Source organism: Cicer arietinum, chromosome 4 (genome assembly GCF_000331145.2).
Source record: "Cicer arietinum cultivar CDC Frontier isolate Library 1 chromosome 4, Cicar.CDCFrontier_v2.0, whole genome shotgun sequence".
NCBI classification, from domain to species: Eukaryota; Viridiplantae; Streptophyta; class Magnoliopsida; order Fabales; family Fabaceae; genus Cicer; species Cicer arietinum.
Window position 1 is genome coordinate 62,401,882 of NC_021163.2, and position 23,275 is coordinate 62,425,156.

At 28.8% G+C, this 23,275-nt stretch overlaps 4 protein-coding genes and 1 non-coding gene across 5 annotated transcripts; 3 read left to right on the plus strand and 2 right to left on the minus strand.

Moving 5' to 3' along the window:
* Positions 1-947: 947 nt before the first annotated feature.
* On the minus strand, positions 948-3,515 carry LOC101513793 (uncharacterized). Its single transcript, XM_004498941.4, has 2 exons — positions 2,425-3,515; positions 948-1,288 (listed from the first exon to the last, which is right to left on the minus strand). The coding sequence occupies exons 1-2, from the start codon at positions 3,400-3,402 to the stop codon at positions 1,217-1,219; spliced, it is 1,050 nt and encodes a 349-aa protein (XP_004498998.1). The 5' UTR covers positions 3,403-3,515; the 3' UTR covers positions 948-1,216.
* A 1,762-nt stretch (positions 3,516-5,277) lies between these two features.
* Positions 5,278-11,862, plus strand: LOC101513489 (beta-galactosidase-like). The gene is given in 19 exon segments (NM_001278960.1): positions 5,278-5,641; positions 6,626-6,721; positions 6,868-6,980; positions 7,057-7,123; positions 7,242-7,334; positions 7,416-7,559; positions 7,843-7,931; positions 8,092-8,197; positions 8,324-8,411; positions 8,694-8,812; positions 8,909-9,073; positions 9,297-9,472; positions 9,573-9,682; positions 9,887-9,996; positions 10,111-10,221; positions 10,406-10,516; positions 10,611-10,816; positions 10,897-11,033; positions 11,455-11,862. Coding segments are annotated over 18 exon segments (2,172 nt in total). The 5' UTR covers positions 5,278-5,479; the 3' UTR covers positions 11,003-11,033; positions 11,455-11,862.
* An 898-nt stretch (positions 11,863-12,760) lies between these two features.
* Positions 12,761-12,834, plus strand: TRNAT-AGU (transfer RNA threonine (anticodon AGU)). Its single transcript has one exon. It is a non-coding gene; the product is annotated as a tRNA-Thr (tRNA).
* A 4-nt stretch (positions 12,835-12,838) lies between these two features.
* On the plus strand, positions 12,839-15,306 carry LOC101514141 (mitochondrial outer membrane protein porin 2-like). Its single transcript, XM_004498942.4, has 6 exons — positions 12,839-12,996; positions 13,097-13,164; positions 13,327-13,437; positions 13,746-13,832; positions 13,931-14,139; positions 14,740-15,306. The coding sequence occupies exons 1-6, from the start codon at positions 12,945-12,947 to the stop codon at positions 15,044-15,046; spliced, it is 834 nt and encodes a 277-aa protein (XP_004498999.1). The 5' UTR covers positions 12,839-12,944; the 3' UTR covers positions 15,047-15,306.
* Positions 15,307-19,443: 4,137 nt separating this feature from the next.
* On the minus strand, positions 19,444-21,154 carry LOC101514468 (F-box/kelch-repeat protein At5g43190). The gene has a single exon (XM_004498943.4). The coding sequence runs from the start codon at positions 21,064-21,066 to the stop codon at positions 19,912-19,914; it is 1,155 nt and encodes a 384-aa protein (XP_004499000.1). The 5' UTR covers positions 21,067-21,154; the 3' UTR covers positions 19,444-19,911.
* Between the last annotated feature and the right edge of the window lie 2,121 nt (positions 21,155-23,275).

Here is a 23,275-nt window from a genome sequence, read left to right on the forward strand (position 1 = left end):
ACAATATCAATCAATTACAATCGTTAAATCATTAATAATATTTAATTTTTATTATATTTATTAATAAAATCACATAATTGATTATTGATTATGATTTATCGGATGTATAAATTTTTTTATGTAATAGTATACTATAATTAAACTCTTTAGTTTAACTATTTTATTTATATTTATGGAGTGCAGACGACATTGCTCTACTAAAGTCTTTACTCCCAACCCACTTTCATTTCAATTCTTGTTGTCTTCGTCATTGTTCTCTTTCCACCACACCTTTCAAAACCATCATTTTCTCTCTACTCCACCCATTTTTTATGCAACTTTAAAATATCCATCAATTTCTTCGATTTTAAAATTAATTTTTTAAAACAAATATCTGCCAATGATTTGTCTCCGATATGGAAATATCTTCTCACTTGACAAATATCAAAACATTTATTTTTTGTTCTCTCTGTTTCGATGGTGGCTCCCAATTCACATATCTTACCTAATCAAGTACTATCAAAATAAAAATACTTCGTCCCTTATTTGTCATAAAGCCTTTTTATATTGAACTTGTCATAAGCCTAAAAACAGTTTCCAATTGCATACACTCTTATAATGGTTTCAAGAGTCATAGTTGCGTTCGTGTCACATTTACATATGGAAGTCGGAGTGGGACTACATTTACATGTAAATTACACTAATTGATAATTAGAATGTGATCCACAATGGCAATTTAAAATCATATCCGCGAAAAGAAAACCGTTTAGGTTTTAGTGCTGCGCTTTATTATCGTGTTAATATTCTAAATTAAAAACAAAATATAAAGTTAGTACCACAATTTTTGGGGTCAGTTAGTACTATATTTATAATGGTGATATAAGCTTTGAAAGCAACGGTGATATAAGAACATTCACAGTAGTAGGGCCTAAAGGAGATATTATCAATCATCACACTCAGTTCATAAATTGAAAAGGAAAAAGAAAACCAGAAGCATTTTATTCTTTTTTGTTGATATAATATAAAGTAATTATTCTTTAAAGCCCGAACAAGCAAACCAAACTCAAACTCGTATCATTTACACCACAAATTTTTACAAAGCTTATCTGTTAAAGAAGATATTTACAAAGTTGATCTCTTTGTCTCTCTTTGAAGACCAATTCATTGTAATAGCCGTTGTGTTTACACCTAAACACGCACGTGTGGGATTGGCACCTAGCACCATAATTGGTGGGGTTTATGCTATCATAATTTCTGATGTACTACGTGTAGATCTTGGTTGCCGCAGAAGCTCAATTAGTTTCTCAGCCTGAATCCCACAAAAACATACAAGTAGAATTAAAAATAATAATAAAAAAAGTGAAAGATCAAATAATGTGATTTCTAAATATCAATTATAGTCAATTCTAAAAAACAAATTATTGTCCAAACCCGTGGCACTACAGAAAACAAGGACACAACACAAGTCGCATGATAGGCACCCACGACATAATAAATGGTTGTAAAAATTAAAATAATGCTAAACCCAACCAAGAGGAATATTCAGGATTTTATCAAATATACATGATAATGCGGGTTTGTCGTATGAACAAGCAGTTTTATTTTAATTAGACACAAAGCAAAATTTGCGGTGGGTGGAATTCGACTCTGCAAGGGCACTTACGTGGCACTTCATGTTTTTCCACCAATGCAGAGTAAATAAGCTACTCTGTCTTTGATCATCACTCAATTTACTCCTTAAGATGACTGCCGGTTTCATTGATTGAAGAAATGTTTAGATTCTGAAGTGAAAGTTGCAAACACTTCTATATTGATTCGAGAAGTAAGAGATATAAGATGAAAAAAGAGTGTATACTTTCTGTGATTCAACGGGTTACCGGCTAAGTTCAATGTGTAACCCTAACTAACTATATGTGATTGATTAGTATTTTGGATCTGACGTGAAAAGTCGAATTACAACCGGACCGGAACACTCTCCACGATAATTTACGATATTAAAGGATTGTGAGGTTGTCTACTGGTTTAAATCACGTCCAAAAAATAGAGGTGATTTGAAACTCTAGTAAATTACCGAATCATTGTTTAACATCACTTGCCATTGAACTAGCTATTTATATAAATAAAAGTGATAATTTACTTATTTTTCATTTTAAAATGACTATCTTGAACCAACTCCAAAGATTAAATAATTGAATTATGGCCATAAGTTTAGGGGGAAGGTGCATTTTCACTGACCACATCAAAACATAAAGTAGTAACGAATAAACAAAGAATTAAATCGAACCGTGCCACGTCAGCTACCGCAAGTAGAGGAAGTAGTGTCGTTGAAGTTGAATAATATTATTAATATTAATAATATTTAATTATTATAATAACTTTTTTGACAAATACTAATGATAATAGTAAATTAATAATTGAACAAAAAAATAAAAATAAATAATATACCTTTTGTTTTGCGCGATTGGTACCGGACTGCGTCAAAGCAACCAAAGGAGGAATCGCACCTTCACGAGCCACCATGGTTCGATATGCCACGCTATCCTCACAAATCTGTAACAGAATAACTGCCGCTATTTCTTTCTGTCTCTGCGATCCAACTTCAACGATCTCCACCAACACCGGTACGCCACCTTCTTCCACCAGCGCCACCTTCGCCTCCGGCACCGACGCCAACACACTCACGACGTACGCCGATTTATCCACCATATTTGATTCAAAATCCGCCATCAACTCAACCAAAACCTTCATGATTCCCGCTTTAACGGCTCTCATCTTGTTTTCCTTCACTGAGCACAGCGAGTACAGCGCCGTCGACGCGTCTTTCTTAGCGCGGATTCCGCCTGTTTCTAGAAGATTCACTAGTAACGGAATGGCGCCGGACCTTCCAATTGCCGCCTTGTTCTCTTCCACCTGCGATAGACGAAGCAGCGCACACGCGGCGTTCTCCTTCGCCGTTGAAGTTCCTGAGTTTAAGGCTCTAACTAGAGGCTTAATCGCTCCAGAAGAAGCTATTAGCTCTTTATTCTCGTCGCATAAAGAGAGATTCAAAATCGCGGTGACGCCGTATTCTTGAAGTTGAAGGTCTTGCGAAGAAACGAGTGAAATTAATGGTTTAATTGCGCCGGCTTTTGCTATTTTGATTCGATTTTCTGGTTTATTTTTAGCAAGTAATCGAATTTCCATGGCGGCTTGTTTCTGGTCTTCGATTGAAGAAGAGTGAAGATCGGAAACAAGTTGACGGATGAAATCATCGGAGTTTTCGGAAGCACAGGAGATGAGGAGTCGTCGGGATTGTGAAGAAGTGGTGGCGAATTCCCCGGATCTATCGCTGTTACAGTCGCTGAAAGCAGAGGAACTGGAATCGTCGTTGATTGTGAATTCGTTGAAACTGCGTCCCATGTAAGTGTAACTCTCGGTTCCCATAACTGTAACGGTGTTAGGTTAAGAAATGGGTTCCAAAGCTATGGTTCGGGTTGGTGGGTCGGAGCGAGGGTGTGGAGACGAGAAGAATGAAGGATGCGAAAGGGGAAAATATATATACTGGATGGAGAGATATAAAAGAATTTACATGTGTATCCAAGCCTTGGGATGTGGAGATGACACGTGTAAATAAGGATTACTTAATACTGACTGTACCAAATTCCAAACCCACAACCACGTGCGAGAGCTCTCCCTTTAAACGCGTGCGTTGAAAGATCGCTAATCGATGAAGCGTTCTCTACTTGTTTTAGAAAACTTTGACAAAGTACTGGTATTTTTTTTTAATTATTATTATTAATGATTTATGAATTAGTTAAATAAATTAAGAATATTTTTAAGGTATATTTGAAAATTAATATATTTTAATATTATCAAATTAAATTATTATTAACTAAATGATATGTCGTTTATTAATAAATTTGATTATATTTTAGATTTAATTTTACTAAACTTTTAAGTTTTATCATTTAAATTTATTTTAAAATAACATTTTTTTGTTATAATTCAATTTATGGATAAAAGGTTTTTACATTATAAATTAATTATGGCTTTTAAATTACTAAAGTGATATGACTTTTTACTAATGGGATATATCAATTAAACTAAAAGAATATATAAGTGAAAAAAATATAATGATTGGAATTGTTTAATTTAGTGTTGTTTAGTAAGTGGAGGTGCGCAAGCGAATTAAACGTAATATTTGGCATGAGTTAGCTGAGTATAGATATGAGACTATTTCCTTAGGGTGGAGAGTGTTTGGATGGAAGTTGCTTCAAGGAAATATTCCACGTCGTCAAAATATGACATATTGGAGTAATTGGATATATTCATTAACAATCATGTGTTTTCTGTTTTGAGGAATTTGAAACTCATGATCACTTGATTTGCTTCTGTGCTAAGGTAACAAAATTGTGGAAACTTATTTTTATCAATGGATATGATGGCAGCCCATGAACTAGAACAGTGAGGTATTGGATAATTCTTTTACTTTCAAAAACTTAGTTAAAGATAAAAATGCTAACAACTTTTCCCATTTAATTTAATTAGTTACTTTGAGTATTTGGTTGGAGAATAATATGTAATTTTCAATAGAAAAGTGACAAATTTAACTGTAGAAGAAAAAGTTTTGTTCTTTTACATCGGTGGAATAGTCTATTATTTTATTTACAAATTATATACATCTAATTGGATAAAATCTTTATAATAGATTTGAGTACTTTTATATTCATTTTAATATATCTTTATTTATATCAAAACAGCAAAATCAATGTTTAGCAAATGTTAAATTAAAAATGTTGATAAAATGTTTAATATAATCGACAAGAGAACGAAAAGGCTCCACATCAAATCATATAAGAAAGGTAACAATAGGACTTGATCTGAAAGAATCATTTTACCTATTATTTTTATTGAAAATTACTAAATTATCAAAGTGAATTTATATAAAAAAATGTAATCTTATCAACTGGTCTATATGTGATGCAAAAGTTGCTTCTTTTTAATTACAATTTAAATTATAATATAATCTTAGAGAAGAAAGCTAAAGAGCACCGACACTCGTTGTAATTTGAGTTTAAATCTAAAATTCTATGAAAAAGATTTAACCGATGATGATTTCCTCTAATCTAAATTTTGTTATAAATTAAAATAAAAGATTAGTAGTTTCGTTTGTTTGGAATGAGATGAATAAAATGAAATAGAAGAGAAAAGAAACGGGTCACATAGTGATACTTCCCTCTTCTCTGTCTATCGTTCTCTAAAACTATATAAAGCACTTTACATTTACATTTGCATTCAATTCACCTCAACTTAACCATCAAACCACACACCTCACCTTGTAACAAAACATTCTATCTCTCAAAAGAACAATTAAACTAACAACTGTCCACAAACAAAAAACTAGAAGCCTTTTTCTCCTTCTCCCTCCACTCACTTTTTTCTCCTATAAATTTCAAACTATCAAACATAAGTGAAGCCAACAAAACACACAAACATTGTTGAACTATTCAAGAGTTTAACAATGAGAAAAGAATTTAACTTGCTTGGGTTGATGTTATTACTATGTTTTTGGGTTTGTGCTGTTACAGCCTCAGTGACTTATGATCACAAAACCATTGTGATTGATGGGCAGAGAAGAATTTTGATCTCTGGTTCCATTCACTATCCAAGAAGCACACCCGAGGTACACTCACTCCACTCCATCCAACATGCATGTGATAAGATTTGTTTCCATATTTTAAGATCTAAATTTTTGTTTACAGAAAAATAAAATTTGTCTTTAAATTTGCTATATACCTTTCTCTATTTTCTATTATGTAACTAAATATCCTCTTCCTATCTTAAGTTTTTCGTTTTTCCGTATTTCATTTTTTATTTTGTTTTAATTTGTAATGTAGTAAACTAGGAAATATCTTTTTGTTATATATTATACTATTTTCTGGTTTTTATATTTTATGCAATCTAATCACGTTTTACATAAAGTTTATTTATAAAAAAAATATGTATCCCATATTTTTATCAATGCATTATGTATTCTTGTTATCACATCTTATATTACAATGATGGTCTAAACTAAAAAAGTCACAAAAATACATTATTCATGTAGTTCTTTAAGTTACACGAAAATATCAAATTAATTATTAATTTTGTTGTTGTTATTAACAAGTTAGTCGTTTATGTTTTGAAACATTATAGTGTTGAACTATTTTTAAATCTAATCTCATTTTGATAATTTGTAGGTAGAATTTTTTAAAATTTTATTATTAATTATTATTGATCATATAAAGAATAACATAATACATTTTTATATGATTTGATAATCTAGATTAAGAGAATTTCGTGTTTAATTTCAAGAACTCTAACATGTATCTCTTTCGAATTCTCTTTTGTTTGATTATTTTTCTAAAAATTGATTGAATGTTATGTTATTCAAATTACTGCAATTAAAACTTTTTAAGAATTACACGAATTCATTAAAAAAATTGAGAGAGTTTAAGATTTCAATTTTGCTCATTTAAAATTAAGATCAATGCAAATATTTACAAATGTAAAGGATGAACTTCGTATTAAAAGAAAATTACAGAATTAACTTATTAAAAAAATGATTAATCTATAATTTTTGTGTATTTAAAAAAAAAAGTCTCATCAAATATGTTTTTTAATGCAGATGTGGCCAGCCTTATTTCAAAAGGCCAAAGAAGGAGGGCTTGATGTTATTCAAACCTATGTATTTTGGAATGGACACGAGCCTTCTCCTGGAAAAGTAATCTATGATACTTTATTTTTAAGGGAGAATGCATTTTTTTTATGACTAGTGTTTCATCAATTTCTAAACCCTTTTGTTGTATTTTTTTTCATTTTTTAATTTTCACTAATTTACGTGTTATATAATGTTTTGAAAATTTTCAGTATTACTTCGAAGATAGGTTTGACTTGGTAAAGTTTATCAAACTAGCACAACAAGCTGGCCTTTATGTTCACTTGCGTATTGGTCCCTACGTTTGTGCTGAATGGAACTTTGGGTAATTATTTTATTGACATTTATTTGAGAAAATTAAAATTCATATAAAATAAAACATTACTTTTGTTTATGTTCAGGGGATTCCCTGTTTGGCTCAAGTATGTTCCAGGTATTTCTTTCAGAACAGACAACGAACCATTCAAGGTAAGAGTTTCAATTTGAAGCATTACTATTTCAAGTGATTTATTTATGAATAGTTTATTACAATTTTTTTTTTATTTAGTTAACCATTCAAATTTTTGGCATGATGTATATATGTTAGGCGGCAATGCAAAAATTCACTACTAAGATTGTGAGCATGATGAAAGCAGAGAATTTGTTTCAAAATCAGGGTGGTCCAATAATAATGTCTCAGGTAAATAAAGAAATACTTGTGTTTAATATGTTGTCTTATTTTATCTAGTGATGAAATTGAAAAATCCATTTGAATTGACAGATTGAGAATGAGTATGGACCAGTGGAATGGAATATTGGTGCACCTGGAAAGGCCTACACAAATTGGGCTGCTCAAATGGCTGTAGGTCTAGATACTGGTGTACCCTGGGATATGTGCAAGCAAGAAGATGCCCCTGATCCTGTTGTAAGCTATTCTTCCTTTTATAAAAAAATTCTTTGATTTTTAGTAGATACAATATTTTCTATTAAAAATTTTAGTCTCTTGAGACTTGTATCAAAATACAATTACGTGTGTTGATTTTATTTATTTTTTATCTTAGAAGGGATAATGAATATCATTACGTGTGTTTAGTGAATTAGTGTTTAGAAGAGGTACAAACTTAAAGGATGAAAGAGTAAAATTAATATCAATTTATTATCCCTTTCATCATTCTTTGTTTGATATGTACTTACTAACTATGTTGTAGATTGACACTTGCAATGGATATTATTGTGAAAACTTTACTCCCAACAAGAACTACAAACCCAAAATGTGGACTGAGAATTGGTCCGGATGGTAAGTCATACTCATACAAATGCTAATGTTAATTTAAGGTTGGAAATATTTTACTTGAGGTCATATATTTAGTTTTGTAAAATAAAAAATAAAAAACTGATTTTGTGCTTTTTGTCTTGATAAAAAATATATTTAAAGTTTTGTGGTTTCTATTTTGTAGGTACACTGATTTTGGTAATGCTATATGTTATAGACCAGTAGAAGACTTGGCATATTCAGTTGCTAGATTCATACAAAATCGTGGCTCCTTTGTTAACTACTATATGGTATGTTGATATTAGGGCTTATTTGCATTTCTGATTAATCCTATGTGAATAATTCTCAGTTTTCACTATACAATTTTATGTTTTTGAAACTTTGGTTTGTGTCAATTGTTTTATATTTGAGTGCAGTACCATGGAGGAACAAATTTTGGCCGGACATCTAGTGGCCTTTTCATTGCCACAAGCTATGACTATGATGCTCCTATTGATGAATATGGTATGTAGTAAGGTTTAGATTGTTTTCAAACTTTCAATGGTGACAATTACAATCATTTAAACTATTTCAACTATAAAAAAAATTGAAAGAAAAAAGGAATTATTTAAAATTGATTCAATACAAAAAGAAAATCACATTGAAAATATGATACATACAGTTTATAGTTTATATAGTGATTATAATTAGACTAACAAATCATAACTGACTTGTAATTAATACTAACATGTTTATAACTTAACTACATTAGTAACTAACTTCAAGTATATCTAATAACAATATCAGGACTTACAAATGAACCCAAATGGAGCCATTTGAGAGACCTACATAAAGCAATAAAGCAATGTGAGCCCGCTTTGGTGTCTGTGGATCCTACAATTACATCACTTGGAAATAAACTTGAGGTAAAGTCTATATGATCTAGTTCATGATAACACTAAGGCACAAAATTGCTATTGTTTTGAAGATTCATTTGATTACTTTTGTTAATGTAATTGTAGGCACATGTTTACAGCACAGGAACTAGTGTATGTGCTGCATTTCTTGCAAATTATGACACAAAATCTGCAGCAACGGTTACATTTGGTAATGGAAAATACGACCTACCACCTTGGTCCGTCAGCATTCTTCCTGATTGCAAAACTGATGTTTTCAACACTGCAAAGGTAACACAAGTCCACTGAATAATTGTTCAATAAGTTTTGTTTTGTTTCTTTATTAGTAAAGGTATAAATGTTTAAATCATTTATATACTAACGCTGGATAGGTTAGTGACACTAATACGTTGACGCGGGTAATAATTTAAAAAAATGAATGTAATCAATATGTTAGTGTTGTGTTGGTCTCAGACATCAACACATATTAATAGAGTTTACCAATGTCATGCAGGTTGGTGCACAGAGCTCCCAGAAAACAATGATTTCCACAAACAGTACATTTGATTGGCAATCATATATTGAAGAACCTGCCTTCTCTAGTGAAGATGATTCTATCACAGCAGAAGCACTTTGGGAGCAGATTAATGTTACTAGAGATTCTTCAGATTATTTGTGGTACTTGACAGAGTAAGATTTTTTCAACTTACCAAACTTCTTAAAGACATTAAATAATTGGACTGTTAATTCTAGAGTCTTGATACTAATTTTATCATTTCTCTATGTTCAGTGTCAACATTAGTCCTAATGAAGATTTTATAAAGAATGGTCAGTATCCTATTCTGAATGTAATGTCAGCAGGACATGTTCTACATGTGTTTGTTAATGGTCAACTTTCAGGTTAGTATGCCACTTTTTCTTAGCATTTTTTCCATAACTAATTCAAATTTTATATGGAATTAAAGAGTATGCACTTTCAGTTTAAAAAAGTTTTACACTCACTCTGCTACGTCATTTCACCTTTATGTGATTATTTTGATTCTGATAATGTATGATCGTTATATACTCTAAATTAACATTCATTGATATGAATTATGAATGCAGGAACTGTATATGGGGTATTGGATAATCCTAAGTTAACATTTAGTAACAGTGTGAACCTAACAGTTGGAAATAACAAGATTTCTTTACTTAGTGTTGCTGTTGGTCTCCCGGTTAGTATTTTTTTCTTTTAAATATATCTATGTTTTAGGTGATAATTACAATTTGCTGATAAGTAATATTTTTAATATATATATATTTTCTATATTTGAATTAATATCGATCAGAATGTGGGCTTGCACTTTGAAACATGGAATGTTGGGGTGTTAGGCCCAGTAACATTGAAGGGTCTAAATGAAGGGACTCGAGACTTGTCTTGGCAGAAATGGTCTTACAAGGTTTGATATATTGTATATTTCATTGGATTTTAGCAACATAGTAAGATTCTATATATAATTATAATGAGTGTAAACTTTAAATTGCATAAAAGAAATCACCAAACAACTTGATTGCAAACAAAGCAAAAATTCTTTTGGTAAAAAATACACATTTGTTGACGCAAATTTTAATGTTATTGGGCAGGTTGGATTGAAAGGTGAATCATTGAGCCTTCATACCATAACTGGTGGTTCCTCTGTTGACTGGACACAAGGATCATTATTGGCTAAAAAACAACCTTTGACATGGTATAAGGTAAGAATATTTTTTGTTGGAATGTTACAATGTTATAGATGATCACATCACATTTTTTGTTGGAATGTAACAAATTGGGCTTCAATCTTGTTAGGCAACCTTTAATGCACCGGCTGGAAATGATCCATTGGGTCTGGATATGAGTAGCATGGGAAAAGGTGAAATATGGGTAAATGATCAAAGCATTGGTCGTCATTGGCCTGGATATATAGCACATGGTAGTTGTGGTGATTGTGATTATGCTGGAACATTTACTAATACAAAATGTAGGACAAATTGTGGAAATCCCACACAAACATGGTAAGATTTCATTTACATTAAAATAATGATGTAAGTAATTGTAGATCATGAGAGACTATTTCATTTTTGTGTTTGAATAGGTATCATATTCCTCGCTCATGGTTGAATCCAACTGGGAACGTCTTGGTTGTGTTGGAAGAATGGGGAGGTGACCCTTCTGGAATTTCTTTGCTCAAAAGAATATGATCTCTGCTCATTTCATTATTATGCTCAAAAGGTAATCCAATCATGGTTTTTGAAATATCAATTCACTCTCATGTCTTCGTTATTATTCAGAAAAATCAAAGTCTTATATGAATAAATATAAGGCTTGAAGTTGTTTTTAATGACACCATTCATCTTAAAAATTGGTTTTATAAAAATTGAAAAAATAAATATTAGTTAATATAAATATTTTTAGATCACAATTATATTTTCTTTACCCTTTGTTTTCTCTAATTTCTAATTAATATGACAATACACATAAATATTTGAATAAATTTTTGTTCAACTTAGGACCTCCTAGTTGTGTGCAGATTCTTTTACCATTTCATTTGCATGAAAAAAAATAGTAACACTTAAAATTGATAAGTATATACACTATTTGACTTATGAAAAATTTAAACCTTATTATATTTGTGGGTTTTTTTATGTTGCAGAATTGCATTGACAACCAATAAGTATCTAGCCACCTATGTCTAAGTAACTTAAAGAAGCTCACAGTTAAGTCCCTATGCAATTGGGATCTTGCCATGAAGTGAAAAGTGTTTCAAATTCAACATTGATGCTCCAATAATTTTTGTAGTTCAAGTTTCAACCACAAGATTGGATGCAAAGATGTTATATAGAGTATGCTCATACGATACATATCTAAGATTATATATTATGGTGAATATTGTTTCTTGTAATACTTTATAGCTAAGAGGATTGAGCCCTTAAACATTACCATATAATGTAATATTTGGGCATACATTATAGTTCTGTTTATTCATAAATAAATTTGTTTGTTTTTACATTGTAATCATGTAAAGAACAAATTGAAAGGGATAAAAGTTTTTTTTTATAAATGGCTTCCAAAATATTTTTCTTATTAGATCATAATTGTTATTATTCCACTTGATATTAGATATTTAGTTAAATTTTATTAAAAAATAAAGATATTTAGTTCAAATGAAAAAGATATAGATGCATCAACAAATCTTGCATAAATATTTTTACATAGAGAAAATATATATTCTTTAATATTAAGGAACTTATTGAAAGAAAGAAAAAAAAAAAAACCAAATCTCAGGTAGAGAAAAGATAAAAAAAAATTTACAGAGAAGAATGTTAGGTTGTGAGATATGATGAAGTAGTAAAGGATAATTTAAAAATATTACAAAATTGTGATAAGCATATATAACTTATTTGTAAGTTATTGATAAGATTATGTTTGTGCAATATTTATATTTGAATAAATATATATATTTTTACTCAATGTTAGTAATATTGTTGATCACTCTAGCAAGGCTTTTTTTTGGCCTCATTTTTTGCTACTGCAATAATTTGTTTGTGGAAAAAATCTCCCTATACTCCCTATATAAACCTCATATCTTATAAAAGAAATACAATTTCAATTTTACTCTAAACTATGTATTAAAAAGCTCATATTTTTAAAATTTTCAAAAATAAAAATGAGTTTGCTCAAAAAATATATCAAAAAATTCAACTTGAGTTTTTTGAAATTTTCAAAAAATAAAAATTTAGAAAACCAAAAAGATTATTATTTTGAAAAATTAATTTTTTTTTCTTTCTTAAAAAAATTAAACACGGTCAATCAAAAGATATTGATAAAAATTAAAAAAAATGACTTCATCAAAAGTTGTATAAAAAAATTAAAAAGGTAAAATGTGAGTTTTTGAAATAAAATGAAATATATGGATGACGTATATAATATAAAGGAGAAATAATAAATTATACCAACGAGCTCTCGTAGCTCAGTTGGTTAGAGCACCCGTTTAGTAAGCGGGAGGTCTTGAGTTCAACTCTCAACGAGAGCATTTTTATTTTATTTTTTAATTTTCATTTGCAACGATTCTATGTGAGTTTGGTTACGCGAACGCGAAGGTTTACATAAACCCTTCTTTCTTTGTTTTCGCGTTCAGCAAAAATGTCTTCCAAAGGACCTGGTCTTTTCTCTGATATCGGCAAAAAAGCCAGAGGTAAATTTCAACTCACTCATTCCCATTTTCACTTTTCATATTCTTTTATTTATTTATTTTTAAATTCCATTTCCCGATTCCGATCCCGTTTTCATCGCAGACATCCTTACGAAAGATTACAACTCCGATCAAAGATTCACCATCTCCTCCTCCACCAACTCCGGTCTCGTACGTTCCCTTTCAACAATTCTAATTACGCCAATTCTTACTTTCTTCATTCTTAATTTCATTATTTTTTTGCGCTTTAGTTTTTTTTTTTCTCTTTGCAAGTTCGTTATTTATTATGAGAAGTTGTAACTGTCAATTATTATTGCTTAATCATAATTTCAGGATTTAAATTCATCATTAGTGAAAAGTAGAGGACTCTCTTCCGGGGATGTTGCTGCTCAATTTAAACACAAGAACAAAACTGTTCATTTCAAAGTTAATACCGAATCAAGTGTATGTATCATTATTCACCTGTTCTCCCTATTTTTTATTTAATAATTTTGAAATAAATTATATTTTTTGCCGTGTTGTCGAATAGCAGCACTATAGCATTGCAGAATTTGAACTGCTATTATCTGCGTGCAACACCGGTTTTTTGGATTCACAATGAGTTTTATAGAAAATCAGAGTGTGCCCATGCGATTTTGACAAAAGAAACACTTGAGTATTCAAAAATCACGTTGCCACTGTGATTTCGCCAAATTCATTGTCGATCTTATCATGCACTTAGCCTCACTGTAATTCATATATATGTTCTTCAGGTGTTGACAACGTTTACTGTAACTGATGTTGTGCCTTCCTTAAAAACTGTTGCTTCTATTCGATTACCTGATTACAACTCTGGCAAGGTATGGGGGATTATTTGGTATATGAGATTGGAATTGGACAGAAAATGTATCATTTTAGGCTTTTGAATCTTGATGGTAGTGTATTTTGTTTTATGTAGATTGAGGTTCAATATCTTCATGATCATGCTGGTTTTACTACTTCTGTTGATTTAAATCGGACCCCTATTATTGATTTTTCCGCGACAATTGGTACTGCTGGTGTTGCCTTTGGAGCGGAAACCAGCTACTCTACAAGTGTTGGCAACTTTACAAAGTACAATGCTGGATTATGCTTGAAGCTGCCGAGATCCAATGCTTCAGTAATTTTGTAAGTAACTAGGTATTGTTAACCATCGAATGCATGGCTATTGAATAGAGATTTAAATTGCAATTTGGAAGGCTTATTTTCTGAGCTGTGAATTGAATCTTATTATGGATCAGAAGAGAATACATCTTCAATAAAAATATGACCTTTTTAAGTAAAAGCAAGGTGACATAAGCAGATAATATAAGCTGATATATGTGAATTTTAAAAGTGGGTGCAAAACACTGCTCTGTAGGAAGGAAGAATAAAAAATGCATTGTAGGAGGGAGTGGTGGCCGAAAGGGCAGTGTGCTAGGGCTCTTCAATGGTGATTTTGACTTAGGTTATTTGGATCATAAATTAGTACCCAGAATGCATCTATGCAAAGTCAAGTATTAATAGATACAATGGTTATTGACTTACTGGGATGTGCTTTCTGTTAACAATTTTAGATGTATATGCATGATGCTGTTTTAAGACTTCACCAACTTTGCAGAATGCATCTATGCTGTTTTATGAAGATACAATGTGCCCTGCAAATTTTAGAGGCCTTAATTAGCGTGCAATATAAATATTGGTAAATTTATGTTTTGATATATAACCATTTGCTTTTCATTTTTGCAGAGCTGACAAGGGAGACTCCATGAAGGTATCGTATTTGCGTGACCTAGAAAGGTTGAATGGAGGGGCTTTTGTGGGAGAAATTAGCAGAAGGCTCTCTACAAACGAGAACACATTGACAGTTGGATGTTCTTATGTGGTAGATCCTCAGACAATTGTGAAGGCAAAGCTCAACAACCATGGCAATCTTGGGGCCTTATTGCAGCATGAGCTCACACATAGGTCATTCTTGACAATCTCTGGTGCCTTTGAAACAAAGGAATTGGAAAATAGTCCAAAGTTTGGTTTCTCACTCTTGCTCAAGCCTTAAGGGGTTTATAAATAGGAACAACTTTCTAAGCTATACTGTTACATGTTCCTTCAATTAAGTTGAATGTAAGAAAGAAAGTTTTTAGGAAATTGATATCAATTGTTGGTTTCTTGCTGTTTTTTGTCTTGTTATTTTTTCAAATGATTGATTGGTTGGACGTCTGAAGAGTACAAGTCCATTGTGTATGCATTATAAACTATTGATAATATCCTGATTGATAACTAGTTGTGGGAAGAAATTTAAGCAATTATTTATTTGAACTTCTGAGTCTTCTTTGTACTTTATGAATTGTGTTCAGCATATTGACATTTCCATTTGTTGTTTCCTTCATGCACAATGACATCTTAGGAACAGAACATCTCTTCAAATTCTTTTGAAGAGTTCACGACAATCGAGCATCGGTATAGAAAATAGAAGTATTTATTATTATAGTTTTGATGTATAACTATTTTTAGTTAATATCACTAATTTTAGAAATGTGCATTTATAATAATGAACCTCTCCATTTTTTTGTTGAGAAATTGAGAGAATTCTTATCGAGCGAGCATGCTCGCTTTGTCTTCATCTCCAACTAAAAAAACTATTGGACATATAGCCTTTATCAAATATCTACTACTTCTTAATCTTATCTTAATAATATATACAAAGAACATACTTTCAAGGCAATTTTCATAATAATATATACACAGGGCACACTTTCAAAATAAATTGATAAATATGATATTAACAAATGTATTGTTGCCACGTCATTTTAAAATATCATTTAATTTTTACTCATTTAATAGGGTGACTAGATTTATTATATTACATTTAATTATTTTTTGACTTTGATTATAATAATATTAATTAAGTTTTTTTTTTTTTTATATATATAATGAGCAAACAATATATTCTTTCAATAGAAGTTAAAAAGATGACATGGAAAACTATTATAACATTTCACTCTTAATTTTATTTTCGGTTTTCATTTTTATTTGAAATAAGACGGTAAATATTATTAGAAATTCACACATACCTACCAATTTTTGAATTTAATTCGAAGATATAATATTCAATTTACAATATCAATATTTTGATAATTAAACTAAAAACTGCTTTAGATTTTTATTTTATTTTATTAGGTCTACGTCTTTTTAAAACTTGTTAAATTAGATCTAACCCGTCATTTTTAACAAAATATATAGATGTCACTCGTGTTAATTCACATATGATGTCACGTTATCAAGTTTTGTTGATATTTTTATGGTTAGAACGAAATTAATGAACTTTTATTAAAACGTGGACGAAATCGATCAAATATTTAAAATAAAATAAAACCTACCATAAAAAACGTAAAAGGTAATGTATTGTGATCCGTTGTCAACTTGCATATGTATGTCAAAATGTTGGTTGGACAAACGAAATAAATGCAAAAGAAAATATTTTTGTTAAGATTTAATGATTTAACACAATTATGGGCTGTTCAACAAACAAGAACAACCTGATTAAATAATAAACAAACTAGAACGACAGTAGAATTTTTAAATTTCTTATCTTCTATTTACATTTTTTAATCAATTTCTTTTAGTTACACATATATTTAAACCAAAAAAAAATTATTGAAAAACATTTTGATAAATAGAGACACACCTCAGAGCAGAAGGTTCGACTATTTATGTCAACCACAATTTGTTAATTTTAAAATAAAAATTGTTCATATATCTAGAATATAAGGTAATTAAAATATTGTAATTTTAATGTAAATGAATTTAATTATTTCAATGGAAAGTAACAATAATTTATAGAAAATCAATATTTGTCAACACTATTCATACAAATAATTAAAAATTAGGTTAATAAAGTAGCTCAAATAACACTGAGTCAAACAAATTACTCAAAGAATTCACAAAAGACGAAACTGAGTCAACAATATACTGGTTGGAAAATTAAAATACTTCACTAGTGTTTGGGATTTGACTAAAACATATAAATAAATTGGGCTCACTTGAATTACAAGGTAAGCCTTATCGCTCGATTGACTCAACGCAACTAAGTTTTACCAAATCCGATAGACAAGTAAAAAAAAATTTTAAGCTTATCAAAGAAATTAAGGTGATGCATAACTTTCAATTCATTTGACAAGGTCAAATGTTCTGGAAAAAAGAAATGTATGTTTTTTCGACTTTAGAAGCACCGTAGTAGATCAACCACAAAGAATAGGCCTAAATGTTTGTTTTCACATTTACTTTTCTATTTTTTTATTGTGTATCACCACTAACTAAATATTATTGAAGTTATACTTTAAAAAATATAGTTCGTCATCTTTTTTGTTTTTATTCATAAAATATTAATATAATTGATAACGATCGAATACTATATATATATATATATATTTATTAAATTGATGTCATTATGTTATTTATAGATTGAAGATTATTATTATTATTATTATTATTATTATTATTATTATTATTATTATTTATTTTTAAAAGATGACGTTTGTAGTTGTTCAAATTTTAAATATTAATTTACGATGAATTATGATTTATATTAATAAAAAATTGTATTTGTTAATGTCAAATTTTAAGGAACACTCTAACACATGTGTTAATAAATTAAATATAAATATTTTTTCTTTAAGAATTGTGTATTTAATATTTTAAAAATTTAAAAATTATTATATCTAAATATTAATTTTTCAACATAATATTTATTTTTGAATTCTTTATCGTGTCGTGTGTCAATATTTATTAGCTCATAAATACCGAAGGCTGGTGATTGGTCGATATGTATTTTTGTAAGATGTCTATTTATTTTATCTATTTTTTGTGTTTGAATAACGTAATTGTTTTTAGGTATATTTTTTTTTCACAAATTTTAATATGAATTATGGTCTAATCTTAAAAATTGATCAATAACAAAAAAATTAAGAAAAAAGGTAAAATAAATTTTATTCTTTATTAAATATTAAATTTTTATTTTAGTCTCTATAAAAAAAATCTCAATTTTTTAGTCATAATTTTTTTAATTCATTTTTAGTCCTTATTTTAAAAAGTTTCTTTGTAAAACAAAAAATATTTATAATCTTAAAAGAAGTCCTATATATTCAAAATAGAGGTTAAAAGTGAATAAAATATTTTCAAGGACTAAACTTAAAATATCGTAATTTTACAAGAATTAAAAATATATTTAACAAAAAATCGCCCTCATTTATCATATTATAAAAAATTAAACATTCACCACTTGGAGGATATGAACTCCTTGTACAACCTAATGGCTGATCCTGAGTAGATGTTATGATCATCTTTATTTTTTGGATGTGATAATAGCTTAAATAATATCAATTAGATAATATATATATATATATATATATATATATATATATATATATATATATTTTATATTGAATTGCCATTAATCAAGTTATCTTCTTCCTTTTAAAATCGAGTAGTTTTGACTCATAAGAAGAGGGATGTGCCTGAACCTATCTAGTTACCCGTCTCGTCCCAAATTATTTTGAAGACAAATGATTATTTTTTGTTATTATTAATTAACTCTTTAAAAAAATTATCAATCAAATTCCTAATTTAATAATTTATAATTTTAAAAATTATATTATGAGTTACTATTATTGAATAGATCGATAAGTGGTAATTTATTATGACTTTCTTTACGTTTAATTGTCTTTTTTACGTAATTTTTTTTTACTATTTGACGTCTCCTATTAAAATCAATTCAATCTCTTTTTTATTTTGTGTCCTTAATAAATTCAATTAATTAGATTTGATCAAATTAAAATTTAAAATTTAATCCGATCAGATTTTAAGATCGAATTATTTATACACCCAATTATTAATAATGATTATAATTTTTGATAATTTTTAAATTTTCATCGATGTAGAACTCAGCTAACTTTTTCCGTTTTACATGTTATATTCGGTCAACACGTCAATGAGCTGAAATTATCATGATGGTGTTGATTACAACTTCGATGCAAGTCATACCTTTTGTTTGTATCAATATGGACATTCAATTCCAATTAATTTCTATGGCGTTTTCAAATTGTTTTTGTTTTCTTTTCACATGCAGCTGAATTGCAAGTAATCTGGATTCTCTGTATTAATAAAACTTCATAGTAAAAACTTACTAAGATAGTTTCAAATCATCTCAACCATTAAATGTGTGATTGCAAGGTACAACTTTAACTAATTGATATGAAAACTTCTAATGTAAAAAAAGAATTACACGTTCATTTTTTCAAGTTTAACTATTTGATAAGAATTACTCCCAGAAATTTCATTTTTTTTATTAATATATTAAACTTGCATTTCGTCCAAATTAACCATTAAACTCTTTCTACTGCTACAATAGTGTTTATGATTCAAAATAATAATAACTAAAGTTATGAGAGGGAGGGATTAACATAGCACAGATATATATCCGTAAAATAACATCATGCACACAATGACACCTAGTGAAGTGAGAAAACATCTCATACAAACAGAATCCTTGGACAAAATCCAATTCCAAAATTTGTCTCAAAAAACAGAATTTAAAAAAGAAAAAACAGAACAACGGAATCTAAATCATTTTCTAATAGAATCTCAACCCTTGCATACACACAACAACCTTAAACACAAGATACTAAAACAAGACTAATTCACTATCTTTTATAATTTGAGATATCAATAAATTAATAATGAACGATGTCAACTATTAATTATTGATTAAACACACAATCAATAAATTAACAGTAAACAATTTCGACCATTAGTTATTGATCAAAAGATGTAGACATGTAACTCTTGCTTATACAATAAACTCAAACAAAATTCACCCTTTCTATTATATGTTTGGTATGAGTATGACAAACATGCACCTAGTCTTCAAACTTCAGCAAACAACCTTGGAACAAAAGAGAACCACTTAAAACCACAGCTACATTTGGAAGGCAAAGAAGGACACTTAGGAAGCCAATGCCAAGTCCTTCTAGAAACCAAGTAATACAAAATCTCTGGCCAAGTATAACAACAAATACAAATCATTCCTTCATGCCAAAAACAATAAACATGTTCATAATTATGATAACAAACTGACACAAATTTCCTACACATAAGATCAGGCAAACTCTGAATTTCAATCCAATTCCCTTCTTCACTCATTTCCCACAATTTAATACTCCTTGAAATTCCATTGTTCCCAACCCCACCAATCAAAAACAATTTTTTCCCCTCTCCAACATCATCATTAACACTAACCAATCTTACAAAAGTTAATTGACTAGGTAATTCTCCAATGGGTCTCTCCCATTTACTATTTTCCAAATCAAAGTATACGACAGAAAAAGGTTCTGTTGTAGCAAAATACAAACACCCATTAAAGTAAACACCTTGTTGATGAGGGTTGTCACTTAGAATTGGATCAAAACCTTCAAAACTTCTCCAAGTTAGAACCTTTGAATCATAAACAAAAGCAGTAGTTGAAGCTGATTTAGAAGAAAGGACAAAAATTATATACCCTTTTGGAGTTGTAACAAATGTAAGATGTTCGATGTGAAAAGAGAAACTTGGGTATTGAATTTTTCTAGAGGATTTTGCTAAAAGGTTAAAAACGAGTAAAGAACATGAAATTGAATCTGATAAACAAAAAAGACCACCAGAAGAGACAAGGGTAGTGAAAGAAGGTGAAGAGTGAAGTGAATCAGAGAAAGAAAGAGAGATATTACGCCATGTGCCAAGGTTACAATCATAGAGAGGAAAGTGACGATGGAATTGAGGGTGAGAAAGTAAGAGAAAAGAAGAGAAAGGTGAAGAAGAAGGTGAATGTTTGGAAATGAAAGAAGGAGAGAAAATAAGAGGCCAAAAACCTTTGCAAGTTGATCTTAGATTCAAGAAAGTTTTGAGAGGAAGAAAAGAGAGGATGTATTCGAGAATTTCAGGTGGTAATCTGCTCCAAATTTTGGGATCCATTAGAAGGGATCTAGTGATGATGGTGTTGTGATTGTTCTTTGTGACTATGTTGAGGTTCTTTGAGTTCTTCATTGGAGTTTACGAGATTTGTGTCTTCGGTTTTGTACTTTGGTGGTTTGGTCGGATTTCGTGTTTCATCTCAAACCAGAAAACAACTTTTAAAACTGCTTTATATAATTTCTTAATAAACAAAATTCCCAAAATTGCATCACGCTCTTTTAAGAGAGAAAAAAACCCAAGTTCCATTTTTTTTTTTACAAATTTTTTTGATGTATTTTAAATAACACAAATTCAATATGATAAATATATATATAAACTCAAATTGTTAAAATTATTAATATAAAATAATAAAATAACTACGAATTAATAAAATCAAAATAGTCAAATATACATATCTTTTAATCTATAGTTTTAATTGTTTTGTTATTATGTGAAATAGTAATATATCAAAATTGATATGGTTATTTAAAAATACAATATCATACTCACATTTGAAAATCACAATGAAAGAAAATTAAATATATATAAAAATCATTTATTTAAATAAATAAAATAAAAGGAATGTGAGTAATTTGTCTAAATAAACAATTACATTCAACGAATGAAAAAGAAAAAGAAAGGAATACTTGCACTTAGAATATAGAGATAAAGCCTAAAAAGGTATCACACGGTACAACCATTTATATTTGGAAATTTTATCCTGTATTCCACCTGTATATCTATACTCCACAATATTTTAAAAATGTTAAATTTACTTTTAAATTTTTTTAATATTTTATCGACCCAAATTTTTTTTTTTTTTTTTTTTTTTTTTTTTTTATCATTCAAAGATTTTCGGATCAAATAATTCAAATTTTCTGATACATAAAAGATTTTCATAAACTATCGAAATTTTTATTTTAAGATTTTTTAGACAAAAAGTTAAAAAGGTGTATATTGAAAATCTTTTAAAAATATTTCGGATATAAATGGTTGAAAATGTTTAAAAAAAATAGAAATTATAAAAATTTACAAAAAACTTCTTGTTTCAAGTTTTTTAATTAACTATCGAAAAACTTAAAAAAGTATTTCGGTAATCAGTTGTGTGTCAAAAATGTTGAAAAATATTTTTTGATAGTTCCGAAAAACTTTCAAATAAATTTTTCGATACCGATTATTTTGAAAATTAGTTTTCCAGTAAATACATCTATACCGGAAAACTTGAAAAAAATATTTTCGAAGTGTAAATTATGTATTAAAATATTTAAAAAAGATTTTTTAATAAAATAGAAAAAAATTAATACTCACTTGTGCACAGAAAAACTGAAATGATTCGATTATAAAAAATGACAAGTTTTAATGTATATACAAAGATATACATATCATTTTATCGCATTTGTGGAAATAGGAGTATATATATGAGGAATATAAGGTAAATTTTGCTTTACATTTTGGACACTAAACGACTATTTTTACTAAGTATGAGGATCCACATATATAGATATTACAATTTTGTTATCATTGCATAAAAATGATACATGTAATCTATCTATATATTATTTCTTTAATGAATATTTGACGGATTTATAAGTATCCACTAAGTATTACCGGCTATTTAAAAAAATTATATTTTAAACAACAAAAAATATTTATATATAATTTTTTTCAATTATGGAAAACTTTTCCGCTATTTGTCAACAATAAAAAATATTAACACATAAGAACATTAATACATTAACACATAAATAAAATATATAACATAATTCCATCACAAAGATGACTAATTTACTATTGGATATTGATATCTACATATACAAATACCATTGTATCTACTTCGGTAACTATTAACTAATATATAGTCAAAATACGTGTATTTTTATTTGCAATATCTCTTAAATTATATGCCTCGTGTCCACCACGAATTTTATCTACAAATATCTACATATAATTTTTTGTCATCTTTGCTTCCATAGAAAGAACAAATAAATATAGAAAATTAAGAAGGGAAATTTAACATAGATGTTTGGTTTTTTTTTTTTCAATAACCTTAATTTGAAAAAAAAAAAATCAAACTACTCTATTTAAAAAACTATATACTAAAATACAACTTGTTTTACTAAGTTACAAGTCACCTTGCAAATAGCGACTTCTTTGGGGGATTGTTTTTTTCTTTTTAATTAAAGAAGTCGTTTTTTAAAAAAAGGAATTCTTTCATCCAATTTATTTTTTAAGATAACGGAATATACATATATATATATATATATATATAAATCACATGGTGATAACGAAGCTACACATAATA